Source organism: Tupaia chinensis, unplaced genomic scaffold (genome assembly GCF_000334495.1).
Source record: "Tupaia chinensis unplaced genomic scaffold, TupChi_1.0 Scaffold000251_1, whole genome shotgun sequence".
In the NCBI taxonomy this organism is placed as follows: Eukaryota; Metazoa; Chordata; class Mammalia; order Scandentia; family Tupaiidae; genus Tupaia; species Tupaia belangeri.
Window position 1 is genome coordinate 1,174,278 of NW_006159731.1, and position 15,509 is coordinate 1,189,786.

General features: G+C 37.7%; 1 protein-coding gene across 1 annotated transcript in view; it reads right to left on the bottom strand.

The window, feature by feature from the left end:
* MAP3K1 (mitogen-activated protein kinase kinase kinase 1) overlaps positions 1–13,643 on the bottom strand; it is a 39,052-nt gene extending 25,409 nt beyond the window's left edge. Inside the window, exons 1-5 of the mRNA XM_014587987.2 lie at positions 13,479–13,643; positions 9,153–9,353; positions 4,360–4,560; positions 3,802–3,918; positions 3,289–3,437 (exon numbers count right to left, since the gene is read on the bottom strand). Of these exons, the coding sequence (XP_014443473.1) occupies positions 3,289–3,437; positions 3,802–3,918; positions 4,360–4,560; positions 9,153–9,353; positions 13,479–13,622 (812 nt within the window). The 5' untranslated portion in view covers positions 13,623–13,643. The remainder of the gene's footprint in view (positions 1–3,288; positions 3,438–3,801; positions 3,919–4,359; positions 4,561–9,152; positions 9,354–13,478) is intronic.
* Between the last annotated feature and the right edge of the window lie 1,866 nt (positions 13,644–15,509).

Genomic DNA, 15,509 nt, shown 5'->3' on the forward strand with positions numbered 1-15,509 from the left:
AGAGAGAGGGAGAGAGAGAGAGAGAGAGAGAGAGAGAGAGAGAGAGAGAACGAGAACACAAGCCAAAGAGAGTGAGAGAGAAAGGAAAAAAATAAAAATAGAAACAGAGAAGAGCCCTCTGTAGGATCTGGTCACACCATGATCCTCTTCCTCTAGTCTTCCAGCCTGTCGGGTCCTGGACACTTGCACATGTGCCCAGCGTTTCAGGCTGACCAGGCTGGGGACTGGAACCTCAGCTGCCACGTGGGATCCGACTTCTCTTAAGCAGCACACTACTGCTATACTGCAGAGCCAGCTCCAGAATTCATTTCAACTTATAAAACTAAAACTCTATATCCATAAACAAATTCTCCCCTTCTCCAAGCCTCTGGCAACCACCACACTACTTTCTGTCTCTTTGACTTTGACTAAATGCCTCACAAAAGTGGAATCAAACAGTATTTGTCTTTTTGTGACTGGCTTACTTCACTGAGCATAGTGTCCTCAAGACTGATTCATGTTGTAGCATGAATCATGTGTCAGAATTCCCTTCCCTCTTAAGGCTGCATAGTATTCCACAGTGTGTATACACATCTTGTTTATCCATTCATCTGTTCATGGAAGCTAAGGGTGCTTACACTACATCCGGAATTTTGTCTTCAGTCTTTCATGTGATTTTATTTTTTCCCTTCAGACATGATAACATGATATCCAAATTTTGCCTTAACTGCCAAGTCTATAAATAACACGGGCTTATCCATCTCACTGACAGGCAAGGCAAATGTATCATTTTAATGGCTGCATGAGACATTCATGACAAGGACATGGATTAATTAAACTGATCAGTTGCTGTTGGATATTTAAATTGTCCCCAATTTTTTTTTAACCACAATATCTATGAAAAAGAGTCATATATATAAGGCCTGTGCATTTCTCAGATTAAAATTTTTTCTTGAAAAGAAAAGTAATATTTACAAGATTGACAAATGTAGTATTTAAAAAACCACATTACTTTTTTCCCAGAAAAGCTGTTATCACTTTATCAATGAAGTATGTCTTTATAAGAACTGAATAATCTTGTTACAAAAGTCTCCAATAATTATGTAAATGAAAACTAGTATCTTTTCTCAAAAAAACCCAAAAAACAAAACTAGTGTCTTTTTTAAAACGAGCATTTCTTTAGTTACTAGGTTGATGGAACAGCTTTCACGTTGCTAACCCCTTGAAATTGTTTTGTGAATATTCTCTTCATGACCTTGGTCCATTTATTAAAATCTTAGACTCCTGCTTGCAGTTCTTATTTTTTGGGAGGACATGCTTTAGTTAATAATTTTTGGCAAGTATTTTCAATCTATCCTAATTCTGTTTTCGTGATTTTTAAAATATGATTTGAAGTTTTATGTAATCACATTGCCAAATAAATTTCCTTTATGTGTCCTTTTTATTTCAGTTTTTACATAAAAAAATGATCACATGAAACAAAAATCTACCTATATAGTATTATCTCTGTCTACGGAGACTGTATTTTGTGTTTCTCTTCCATGAATATACCAATCCAAATAAATCAACAGCTCTCCCAAACTGTGGTCAGTCCATATTTGGAAGGTTTCTTTTTATCTTAGAGAAACACTTCCTATTTTAACTTTAGTTACCTGGCTTAACCATTTGTTACTTTTCTACTAAATGAAAACCTACAAAAAGGTCAATTGAAAAAGAGAGACTCTTCCGTAAGCCTGGGTCAGAAGCCTTGAGGAAAAAAAAAAGCTTGATTTAGAAGCTTTATTTATTGACTAGAAGAGACAAGAGAGAGGAAATAGAGGTCTGAGCCAGAAGTCAAGGCACCTGGGTTCTGGTTCTGCCAGTGCTCAAATGAGCTGTGTGATTATCAGTGAGCATGTAAACTGGAAAACTGCTCAATATCTTAAACAACTTGCAAAACTCTAGGATTCCAAAATCATTTCATTTAAAATTAAGAATATTCAAACATTTACTTTCCCCACAAATTAAAAAAAAACCTCTCTTCTTTTTCCTGGGCCCTTATTCTTCATGATTTTTGAAGCAGTTATAAAACTTAAAAGACTGATGGGATGAAGATGGAACTTAACCTCTTAGACCAGTGCTTCTCAAACTGGTGCGCCTTGGGAAAATACTGGAGGTAGCTTCGTGAGACTATCTTTCTGGAGCAATTTTAAAATCCCACTTTTACATTACAACCAATAAAGTAATATAGTGGGATAGAAAAATATTTACATGAATTATGATGATAATACTACAGATTGGAAAAAAGTTTCACCTCCATCATTTTGGGCTACATTTGAGATCTTTCAGGCTTATATGTTCATTCCTATTAGCAATTAGGCAATGAAAAAGGTTGAGAAGCACTGTAGATCTGAAGTAATAACTATGATTAATAGTTACTGTACTTTTAAAAATGCAACTGATTAATCCATCTATTTAATAGAGCGTGCTTATGTTCTCATAGGTAAAATAGCCTGTAATGAGGATTCTCTGGAAATATCTATGAAAGAAGTAGTAATGTTACACAATTTAAAATCCAGTATTTGAAAGTGATTTTGGAAAACCACTTTGCCTTATTCTGATTTATTTATAAAAAGCACTGCAGACATTTCCTTCTATTATACACTGCCTCAGCTTCATTATCTGTAAAACAGTGATAAAACATACCTAATGAGGTTGTCTTAGGAAGAGAATGATACAACACATCAAATGTTTGGCACGAAGTCATGATAAACAGTAGCTACTTTAATGTTTTGTATCTGCCACCTAACTTTTCTTATGAAATGGACATTTATTATATTAATGTGCCTTTCCTTTTTTTTTAAGAGATATTTTAGCTATAGAGTGTGTAGTCTCTAGAGAGACACAGAGAGAGAGAGACAGAGAGACAGAAAGCGAGAAACCACCCCCCAGGGGGGATGACCACACCGCAATCCCTCCTCCTCCATTCTCCTCTCAAGATTTTGGGCATGCACGCACACACCCAGCATTGAGTTTCAAGTCTCCAGGTCTGGGATGCAAACCATGGTTGGCCACGTGGAAGTCTAGCAACATGACTATTATGCATGCCATCTGCTGGTCCCCAATGTGCCTTTTTCAAATGCTGTAGGTTTTAGAACAAAATGTCCAATGACCATTAGCATTTTTTTATCATTGATTTTTAACTTGAAAGCCAAGAATCAACAATTGAGTAATTTTAGAGCAACTTAACAAGTAGACATCAAAAAAATTACCCCTTAAATTAAAAAGTAACACTAGATTAATGCTTTTAATTCCTTAAAAAGTACTAACCTGTTTTCTGAACTAGAAGTAGAAGTACTAGATGATGACAATGTATGGGAATTTGACATGCGTGAAACAAACTTCTGGATGGTGTTACGAGATGGAGCTTTGATTCTTGAGCTACGCCTACTGTGATATTTCTGGAACAAACTTTCAACCTAACATTGGAAAAAGACAGTAACAATGATATTTGTGCCATAATTATACATGTGAAGAATCCTAAAGGCTGAATTACTCACTTTTATTTGCATAAATCATAAAGCTAACTTACAGCTTCAAAAATAAGGACATATACAGTTTACCAAGGATGTTTGAACAGATCAGTGTTTACTGCTTTTTACAGTCTAGAAGAAAAACTTCGTCAAAACATCCTAAGAGAAATATTTACAGGCACCAAATAATTTCTATGTACCTTCACACCTTCAAAATGATCACTGTCTACTTAAATGTGGAAAAATTTCACGAAACATATCATAATAATTTGCTGACAGTTTCACTCTAAAGCATTTATAAGATTTTTACCTCAAAATTCTTTAAAGTTTTTCTCCATAACATTGGGTCTGAAGGTTCTAGTTGAAACACCCGGAGCATAACAAATAACAGGTGAATACAAAATGTTCCACGCCCACAGCTGCAGTTCTGAAAGGTTAAAAAAATAAAAAAAACCCATGGGTTAACAAACTTACATTCTTACTATAACTTCTAAGCTTATCACTTTTTTTTAATAATCCCAAGTTTGTTATACTAAAGTATTAATTCATATTTTTAATTCTCCCCAATATAAGAAAAATCTACAGTTATTTCCATGAATTAATCTATTTTCAATGAATTCATTACATGGAACAAGTCTGTATTCCAAGGTATATTAAGTTATAGTAAAACAATCTGATAAGTACATTAAAGAAAAATGTTTAGCCTAAAATACATTTAATTCACTTTAGTAAGTTAAATTAGTTTAACTCATTTTAGTTTATCAGATGGAATTAGTGTATCTCAATTTGAGAACATAAGAGTTAACTAAAACTAACATGTAGGTTAGGACCAGATACTAAGAAATCATAGAATGGTGAGCAATCCTACCTGAGGCCCAATAAACACCCGGTACTTATTGTCTGGGCTGTCTCCTCCAATCAAGAAAGAGTTGGGGCCGATCTGCTGCAGTAAGTACAGCCTGGCCCGCATCACTTTGTTCACACGGCGGTTCGTCTCCTCAGGGCTATATGGTGAGAAGCCATCTGGTGAAGGAGCTCTTCGGGGTGGTGTGATTCTGCCACTCTGAAACTTCACGACATTATTTTTTATTAGGTAAGTTTTCCCAGCATGAAATTATTATCCAGTGAAAGTCAGGACAGCCATGTGGCAGATTATATTCTGAAAAAATGTCACAATATGTAAAATCCAATGAAACAATGCTAAGCAAAATGCTTTTGTCTGACACACTCATTTCTGGTGAACTTTTAAAATCTGCCCAGTAATTGATGATGAACCTTTATCTAAGACAGACAATCATGTGGTAAAGTTTTACTATGAATTGCTAAATTAATCTACGGACACTAAATTCTTTGAAAAGTATTACATAAAGCCAAATAAAAATGAGCACAAGCACACATTATTAGCAGGCAAAATGACTATCACTAGTGGTAAAAATGAAACATCAAATTTCTACGTTCTACTTACAACTTTTTGTAACCGGTAATCTACACACACTGCCACAGAATTCCCTCTTAAGTACTTGGCAGGGACTTTTTTGATTCGAGCAGCTTACTTGAGACTGGTGAACACTTTTTTTGGTGAGGGCAAGATATGAAGATTATTCAAAGTTCATAGTGTGTATCATGAAAAAAAAAATGCATGGATTTCAAAAATTTTGGTACCAAAATAAATCCATACTTTAATTCCAATTTTCCATGAGCTTTCTGAAGTACCGTCATATACTACTCTCACCACACTGTACTGATTTGCCTAGGACCTGGCCTTTCTATCACTGCCCAGTGAAAACGCCAGTTATTTTAGATATCTCTCTTACTGAGTAGTTGAAGATAAAAAACGTTGGTGAGAACATGAAGCAACTAAAACATTCTTCCACTACCAGTAGAATATAAAATGTGGGAACCAGCAGTTAGCGTAATGGCTATGTCGTTGGACTCCCATGTAGCCGACTGTAGTTCGAGTCCCGGACCCAGTAGCTTCAATTCACGCTGGGCGCGTGTGCATGTGTGCCCAAGATCCTGAGAGGAGAATGGAGGAGAAGGGATTGCGGCATGGTCATCCCCCCTGGGAGGTAATTTCTTGCTTTCTGTCTCTCTGTCTCTCTCTGTCTGGCGAGTGCACGCGCCCTATCGCAAAAACCTCTAAAAAAAAAAAAAAAGAAAAAAAGAAAAACTGCTTCTTATGGATAAGCAAATAAAATGTTTTCTTGAGATGGAATCTACTCCTGGAAAAGATCCCTGTGAACACTGTTGAAATGACAATGAGGTACTTAGGACATTACTTAAACATATTTGATAAAGCAGTGGCAGGGTTTGTGAGGGCGATTTCAGTTTTGAAATAAGATGTACTGTGGGTAAAATGCTATAAATAGCATTCCAGGCAACAAAGAAATGTTATGAAAGGAAGAGTCAATCAATGAGGCAAACTTCATTGTTATCTTATTTTAAGAAACTGTCACAGCCATCCAGCCATCAGCAACCACCATCCCAATCAGTCGCGCCATCAACCAAGTCAAGACCCTCTACCAGCAAAAATACTGTAAGCCACTGAAGGCTCAGATGATCACTAGCATTTTTTAATAATCAAATATTTTCTAATTAAGGTATATACATTATGTTTTAAAAAATATAAAATGTTATTACACACTTAACAGACAATAGCATAGTATAAGCATAAGTTCTATATGTAATGGGAAACCAAAAAATTCGTGTGATTCGCTTCATTTTGTTATTTGCTTTATTATAGTAGTCTGGAACAAATTCACAACATTGCTGAGTTATGCTTTAAATGTCCATTAGTATGTACTTTTTTTTCTTTCTTTTTTTTGAAGAGAGATTTTTGGTATAGGATGTGTGTGCTTGGCTTGACAGAGAAAGACAGAGTCAGAAAGCAAGAAATCACCCTCTAGGGGAGAAGGTCACACCTCAGTCACTTCTCCTCCATTCTACTCTTGGTATTTTAGGCATGCATGCACATGTGCCTGGTGTGAGTTTCAACCCACTGAATCCAAGACTCAACCACGGTCGGCCATGTGGGAGTCCAGTGACGTAACCACTATGCCATCTGCTGGTCCCAGTGTGTAATTTGTTAAATAGATTATGACAGAGGTAAGTTTAAGTTTGTTTAGTACATAAGTTGAAAATGAGTACTTTTTTTTTTTTTCAGATTTTTGCCATAGAGCATGTGCGCTTGCTGGAGAGATAGAGACAGAGAGACAGAAAGTGAGAAATCACCCCCAGGGGGATGGCCATTTGCAATCCCTTCTTCTCTATTTTCCTCTTAGGATTTTGGACACATATACACACATGTGCAGTGTGTTTCAAGCTGCCAGGTTTGGCACTTGAATCACAGACCATGTGGGAGTCCAGTGCTGTAACTACTATGCCACCTACTGGCCCTAAACGAGTTCTTTTTTTTACTGGGGGGATGCAATTCTGTTTACACTTGCAGTAGACTTTTACTCTGATGGCCCACATCAACCATACTTCCCGGTATTTATATACTTGTATAGTCTGTTATCACACTGTCACACTGATTCCAGGTTTGGGCATCTTGGGTAATTGGCTTTGGGTAATAACATATGAACAAACATGATGCAAGTGGAGGTTTAAGAAGAGCATGCTTGCTGGGACTTGCCCTTCTGAAATACTTCCTGTTGCAACCAAACTAAGGAAGAGATGCGCAAAGCCACAACTGAGCCAGCATCCCATCTGACAAAACAGATCACGAGTCTTGGATACTCCAGCTTTAGCAGATGCCATGGGAGCAGAGTTAAGCCACCCCTCCTTGTCTAACCTGCAGATTCATGAACTAATACATTATTAGTTCATGTATTACTGTTTCAAGTTTAAAAAGATTAATAGGTAATTTAAACGTGTGTTAACACAGAGCCAACAAAAACTGTCAGTATCCTGAGTTTTACTATGAAAACTTTTACTTAAAATGTAACTTTGGGGACAGCACATGGCGTGGTGTTTAAAGCAGCTGGATCCCAAATAGCTGACTATCTGGTTTAAGTCCCAGATGTGGAGGCTCAACAAACATGTTGGGCTTATGTGTGTGTGTGTATGTGCTCAAAATTCCAAAAAGGAGGGAGAAATGGAGAAGGGATTGCTATATGACCATTCCTTATAAGGGGTGCTTTCTCTCTCTCATGCGTGTGCTCGATCATGAATAAAAAGAAATAAAAGAAAAAAATATGATTACACTAAACTCAAAAAACATTTTTTTTTAAAAGAGAGATTTTTGCTGTGGGTTCACTGGAGAGTCAGAGAGACAGAAAGCGAGAAATCACCTCCTGGAGGGATGGCCACGGCATAATCCCACCTCCATTCTCCTCTTGGGATCTTGGGCATGAACACACAAGTGCCTGGCATGAGCTTTAAGCCACTGAGTCTAAGACTTGAACTGTGGTCAACTATGTGGGAATCCAGCAATGTAACCATTATGCCATCTGCTGGTCCCCCAAAAGTGGTTTCTCAATGGCAGCTGTAATATGGAATCTAAAATCACATCAACAAACTTTTTCTACTGGTACTTTATTAAAGTCTAGATGTTATATCTTATACTTTCAATGGATCTTTTATTTGTGATGATTTTGCACCATTGTGCACTGGTCATGTGGAAAATAATGGTACACTAAGCTACTCAGATCTCCCAAATAGTCACACATCATATATGATATTTTTGAAAAAATCACATTTAATATCTCCCATCTCATTTAAAAAAATGTAAGTACTAGGAAGCTATCAAGCTCACAGTAGTGAATGTGAGTTTTCTAAAATTCCGATTTTCACTTTGGTATCTCATATTTCATCACTGGTGAGAAAAACACTGGTTGTTTTCCTAAAGTGACAGTAGTCTCAATTCATCTTAAGGAAAATGTCTGCCAAATACATAAGTGTAAACAATCATAGGTTGCTAGCCTTTCAAATAATAATGTTGTTCTATTAAAAAAAAAAAAAAAAGGCTAGTTTATCTTTTCCTTGAGACGACTCTTGTATTGTGGAATGCAGCAAATGTGGTTATGCTTACCTCTCATTTCATCACAAATAACATTAAAAGATGTGTATTTAGGGGCCAGCAGGTGGCCAGGGCACTGGACTCCCACATGGCTGACCATGGTTCAAGTCCTGGACCTGGTGGCTTGCTTTCTCACTTTCCCTCTTGCTATCTCTTTCTCACTTTGTCCCTCTCTGGTCAAATATAAATTAAATAAATAAATAAATAAATAAATAAAGTTAAATGATTCTTTAAAAAAATAAAGATGTGTATTTAATAGTATCAAGATTTAATAAAATTAGTCTCTATTTCTTCGTTAGGCATCATCTTTGTTAAGTGAAACTGGTTGTGTTTTCTATAATGACCAATACTTGGTAGCAAAGAAATATAAAATTTCTATTGTTTTAGCTTTGACTTGGGTGAAGAAGGCAAACCAGGAGCTTTACCCACCATTGCAAATGTCAATGCAGCCAAAGTCAAACAATATCTCGGTTTTATTACATTAGTATTCATCTAATGGATCTCAAGAAAGGGCTCAGAATGCCTTTGCAAACAGGTCTGTAGATCATACTTTGAGAATTCATGGCTGGCTAATCTTTTTTGTGCTCTAAGTAAGTCTAAAAGTTACAGGCATTAACATACGTATTGAAACATCAACTTACAGGCACGGGCGAAACTCTTTTCCTCCTCACTCCTGGAGATTCCGATTTCACTGTGCGGCCTGATGGGGAGCTGCCAGGAGACGGGCTGCGTCGGCCTTTGGGGGCTGGTGAACAGGCACTGGCCTGGCCCTCTCCCTGAGGCTCAGCTGCCAAGTTATTCATTTCAGAGCTGTCTCCTTTAACAGGGATTGGTTTTACCACCTGAATGAAAAGTATTGCAATATTTCAATTACTTAAAAATATGAAAGTAAATTTGGACATCACAGATAGCAAATGAAATATACAAAGATACAGGACACTATATCAACCTTCATTTGGTATTACTTTAAGCCATTAATGTCAAACATAATTTTTACTTACACAAATTTCAGTTACTTAGTTTATCACTAGTTAAAATGCATTGTACAAAATTTTAGAAATGGCATTATGTTATTATATGCTCTGACTCATTTATTATTCAATATCAACAACTGAAGGTTAGTAAGCATATGTGAAAAATAAGCACTTGTAACTTCTACAATTAATTTATTCAACTATACTGAAGATGTTTTCAAAATCTTTTTTTTTTTTTTTCTGGAGAGGTTTTTGCTATAGGGCGCGTGCGCTCGCCAGACAGACAGAGTGAGACAGAGAGACAGAAAGCGAGAAATCACCCCCCAGGGGGGATGGCCATGCCGCAATCCCTTCTCCTCCATTCTCCTCTCGGGATCTTGGGCACGCACACACATGCGCCTGGCGTGAGTTTGAGCCACTGGGTCCGGGACTCGAACTGTGGTCGACTACGTGGGAGTCCAGTGACATAGCCATTACGCTAACTGCTGGTCCCTCAAAATCTTTTGTTCTGAAAAAACAGAGAACTTTGAAAACAATACAGCGCATAAATATATACATATGTGTGTATATATGCTTATATATTTAATGTATATATTTACTTCCTGCTACAGGGCATGTGCACTTTCAGAGAGAGAAAAAAAGAAGAGAGAGAAAGTGAGAAAGCTACTCACTTTCTCCTTCGGTCTCTTCTTAGGACTTGGGCATACACACATGCTCACACACAGTGGATTTCTCAAGTTACTGGGTCTAGGACTTGAATTGCACAGCAGGCCATGTGGGATCCAGTGCCTTAACCTCCATGCCACTTGCTGGCCCACTGAGCATTATTTTAGGTGCTCAAATAGTTCCATAAATATGAACTATTTTGCTACTGTTGCTCTTTTTACAATGTTATCCTATAATGCACAGTCTGGAAATGTAAGTTCAAAGACCAATCTCTGGACCAGAAATGCAGTTTGTAAGTCTTGCTACCGGTTGCATATTCCTTATTTGAAATGCTTAGGATGAGAAGTGTTTCAGATTTTGAAATCTTGTTTGGATTTTGGAATATTAGTATATGTATATGTGCATATGTGTGCATATGTGTGTGTGCGTGTGTGACATAAATATACATACATAAAATATCTTGGCCCAAATGTAAACATGAAATTCATTTACATTTCATAGATATCTTACATGCATAGGCTGAAGGTACTTTTATCCAATATTTTTGTATGCAGCATTTGGCTGCGATCCTTCACATGAGGTTATGTGTGGAATTTTCCACTTGTGGAACAACAATCAGACCTTCCGAGTAGCCAGGACACTTTGTAAAAATAATATGCAATCTGGGAATTGTAGAAAGCAGGGTAATGTAGTCACCATATAAGGACCTTGTGCTATGTACCTTATCCCACACACCTCTCCTCATGCCCATCCTATATACAGACATGGTACTTACGTAAGTGGAGGTGAGAATAAATAAAATTTGTCTTAGAAAAAATAAATATTTTAGGCCAGCTAATGGCATGGTGGTTAAAGCAGTTGGATCCCATATGGCCAACTACATGGTTTGAGTCCCAGACCTGGTGGATTGAAGAACACCCAGTGTGTGTGCATGTGTGCCCAAAATCCTAAGGGGAGAATGCAGAAAATGGATTTTTGGTGTTGTTGTCCCCTTGGGGGGTGCTTTCTCACACCCCCTCCAACTGATCACTCTCTCCAGAGAGTACATGCATCCTATAGCATATTGAAAAAGAAAAAAAAAATGGGTATTCTTAGTTTATATGTAATAAAGGATAAATGGTTGACTTTTAAAGTTGTGATTTCTGCTCCATGGTATTCTCATAACATTTAGGCTCTGTCTGACTACCCCCAGTTCAAGGAGCTCAGAGAGTACCACGTTCAAAGTTTGGAAGATTTTAATTGTTTACAAGTTCTTTATGTTGGGACCAGCAGATGGCGTAATGGCTATGTTGCTGGACTCCCATGTAGTCGACTGTGGTTCAAGTCTCGGACCTAGTGGCTTAAACTCATGCCAGGTGCGTGTGCGTGCATGCCCAACATCCTGAGAGGAAAATGGAGGAGAAGAACTGCGGCATGGTTATTCCCCCTGGGAGGTCATTTCTTGCTTTCTGTCTGTCTCTCACTTTCTGGTGAGAGCACATGCCCTATAGCAAAAACCTCTCCAAAAAAAAAAAAAAAAAAAAAAGTTCTTTATGTTAATTGAGAGGAAATATGACCTTTTAATTGCTACTTACGGGAGATTTCAAATAAGCTCTTCTTCTCTCAGATAAATCCTTGATTCTTCATTCTCATCCTCTGAAGTAAATAAGGTAGTATACCTTAAAGGTATACTAAGGTAGTTTCCACCATATTTCCTCATGTGAGGAAGAAGTGGAAGAAATAGAAAAGAAATAGAAAAGCTTAGCTAGAGGGACCAGCAGTTAGCGTAATGGCTATGTCACTGGACTCCCACGTAGTCGACCATGGTTCGAGTCCTGGACCTGGTGGCTTAAACTCACACCGGGCGCGTGTGTGTGCGTACCCAAGATCCCGAGAGGAGAATGGAGGAGAAGGGACTGTGGCATGGTCATCCCCCCCGGGGGGGTGATTTCTCGCTTTCTGTCTCTCTATCTCTGTCTGTCTGGCGAGCGCATGCGCCCTATAGCAAAAACCTCTCCAAAAGAAAAAAAAAAAAAAGCTAGAAAGGAAAGGAGTGAGGAGCACTGGTAGCGAAAAAACATGGGCATGGAAAGGAACCAGTAGATTTACTCTGCATAGCTCCGTGGGTTAGAATTAGAACCAGTGGGGAGATTATGTGTAACAGACTGCAGCTCCGTGATAAGAGCTGCACAAAGACTCAGGGTTAATGACTTACTTAAGAGACTCATCAGTGCCAGCCTGAACCTGAGGTGATGGGAACCATCGGTAGCTGTACTGCCCCACAGGTCGCCATTAGCCATTACTGAGCATTTGAAACATGCCCAGTGTGATGGAGGACCTAAGCATTTACTTTATTAACATTTAGTTAATTTAAACTTAAGTAGACACATGGGATGAGTGAAAGGCTCAATGATCAACTGGCAGGGCTGTAGTTTAGACGAATAGATGAATCTTAAGTTGCCATCTCTGTTTAAAAAGAACAAAATAAACAAAAACTTGCTGGTCCTGATGGATGCTAGGACACTAACAATAGGGATCTAATTCTTCTTTTGTAAAAATGAAGAAGCACATTTCGTAATGATATATTAGGTCATTGGGAAGGTTGTGATGTATTTTTCTACGCGACAATGCGTCACGACTTTCCTGAAGACCTACAACTTCAGAAGAGAAGGAGAGGGGATCCCTGTCTTTCCTATTTAGGAATTTAGGTTTTCTTCTACCAACTCCCCCACATATTTTAAATCTTAAATTTCATGGGTCTATTTAATTTTTTCTGCTTTCCTAGAAGATTTCTAGACTTAAGATCCTTTGATCCTATCTTAAAAATAAACCAGTAAGGGGCTGGCAAGTGGCACAGTGGTTGAGGCACTGACTCACACATGGCCGACCACGGTTCAAGTCCCGGACCTGGTGGCTTGTTTTCTCATGCTCCCTTTCTCTCCATCTATTTCTCTCTGGTCAAAATTGAAGAATAATGATAATAAGTAAAATTAAAAATAAATAAATCTTTAAAAAAATAAAGAAACCATTAAAAATAAAATGGAAATGTGATTCCTCGCTTTTTTTCTTCATATTAGAAAGAAATGATATGGTATAAAACTCCAGTAAAAGGATTTTAGATACTGACATTAGAGGGCAGTGTTGGTTTAGGCATTGAGTCCTCCACCAAATAGTTAAGTTCCTAGGTTAAGTTGCTTACTGAGCAATTTTAATTATGATTTGTTCTACGTGGGCCAGAATACTAGAAAAATAAAGCCACTGAGTTTAAAATGAAGAAGGGAAGAAGTCTTCCAAGAGGATCTACTTAGGTTTAATTTTCCATGTTTCCCATGCTGCGCAGCCACTCACCACAGGGCCTCTCCGATTTCGCCTTTCCAACCACTCATGCTTCCAGGCTGGCATACAGGTTGCCTTCAGTTTCTCCCTGATCATGCGTTCCTCTGGGCGATCGTCCATCTTGTGCAACCCTTTGAGTGTTTCTTTATTTTCCATGTCGCGACTAAAACAGAGGGAGAAAACATGAAGAATGAGAGATTACTTACAAGTAGTAATTTCCAAGAACAAAAAGAGCAGGATCGTTCTACTGCATACTTCCAATGAACATGTAGCCAAAAGATAACTGTTAAAAACCTCAGATGGTTTAAGCAAGGTATGAGAGTATTGTGAACTGCATGCTACTGTATAAGAGGACTTCAAAAACGGTGGAAAGATAGAATTGAGGCACAAATTTTTACGAGTTCAGCAGTACAAAGGGGTCTTCAAAAAGTTCATGGATAATATGTGTTAGAAAAAAACTGCATATGGATTTCAAAACTTCTCCTTGCGCTGTCGAACGTATAAAGTGGATAGTACTGAATACTGTCTAGTAACATAAGCTTAATAATGCCTTTAAAAAAAGAAAGGTTTTATTTAGAAGTGCAGGTTTACTGATAATATTAATACTTTTGCTCCCAGACAGTCCTAAGACATTAAAGAAATAAGGTGACATTATTTCAAAATACATTTATGAAGACTGCATTGTTTCTAATTCCATCACCCTAATTCACTCAACTATGTAACAGACAAATATTTAGGAGGATCTCTTATTACTTTTTATCCCAGGATTTCCAATAATTCATATCAACAGAAATATAGATCAAATCTGGCATGTATGCTCCTTTTCTGAAAGGAGCTAAATGAATTTTTAATAAGTCAGGTGAAACTTAGCTATCATTATATCTTCTATGATCCCAAATGAATATTTCAAAACTTAAATGATTAAAGTTGTACTTCCACAGAACAACAATTCCATGACAAAGCAGTCAGAACAATTCTGCATCTAGAGGGCAAAATTACCTGGTACAAACATTTCAACCTTCACTTTACAAAATAATGTGGAGTCACAAGAATGAGATATACCTAAACTAGGAACTTTTGAGAATCAATTCTCCATGCTCAAAAAATCACTAATTTCAAAATATATGATATACTCATATGTACATGTGCACACAAACACATAGTCAGAAAATATGAATATATTTAAAAACCTAGTTCATAAGGAAGCAGCTGAAGTAATCTGTACACTGGGAGAAGTAACAATTTAAACAAATACTATCGGGCTAGGAGCCAGAAGGTGGCGCAGCAGTAAAACGCAATGCTCTGCAAGATCTCACCTAGGAAGGCTCCCAGTTCCAGAGACCTCCCTGCGGACACGGGCCAGGCATGCCAGCACGACTCAAGCTGGCTGAAGGCTGGGGGTGAATGGCAAGGTTGGAACCCTGCTGAAGGTACACTTGCTTGGTCTTCCTCATGCATGGAAGAAAGACTCAAAACAAAACTATGCTAACTTTAATAACTATTTTGTTAAGTCTATAAACTAGAGAATGGTGATTTTTCTACATTGAAAAGAAAAGGAAATATTCAAGGAAATACCAGAGATGATAACCTTGAGCTCATTAAAAAGTCAAATTCAAACTTCTGTAGGAATTTTCCAGCTGATCACAACTAAGCGGCAGTTATTTTCAGACAACAGGGTGGGGGGGGGGCTACTCAAAACAAGTTACAGCTAGTAACTTGTTCATGGTTTCACTGAGGCACCGATATTGTGGGACGTATAAACCAACACGTGAAATACCTATGACACTGGCCTACATAGCTTTAGGAATGCAAAGAGCACATAACATTTGATTTGGAACTTGCAAGCAGGCATTAAGGTCATATAGCAAAATAATGTCTGCCACATAGGTATAAAAACTGTCACACACAAAGAAACAATATGAGATGAAAAACAAAAATTTTTAAAGGTGATCTCATGTACTTAGAAGTGTTCAGTTTTTTTTTTTAATACTCTGAGTATATTATGAAATACAGATGTTAGGGTACATGGAGGAGAAAATAGAA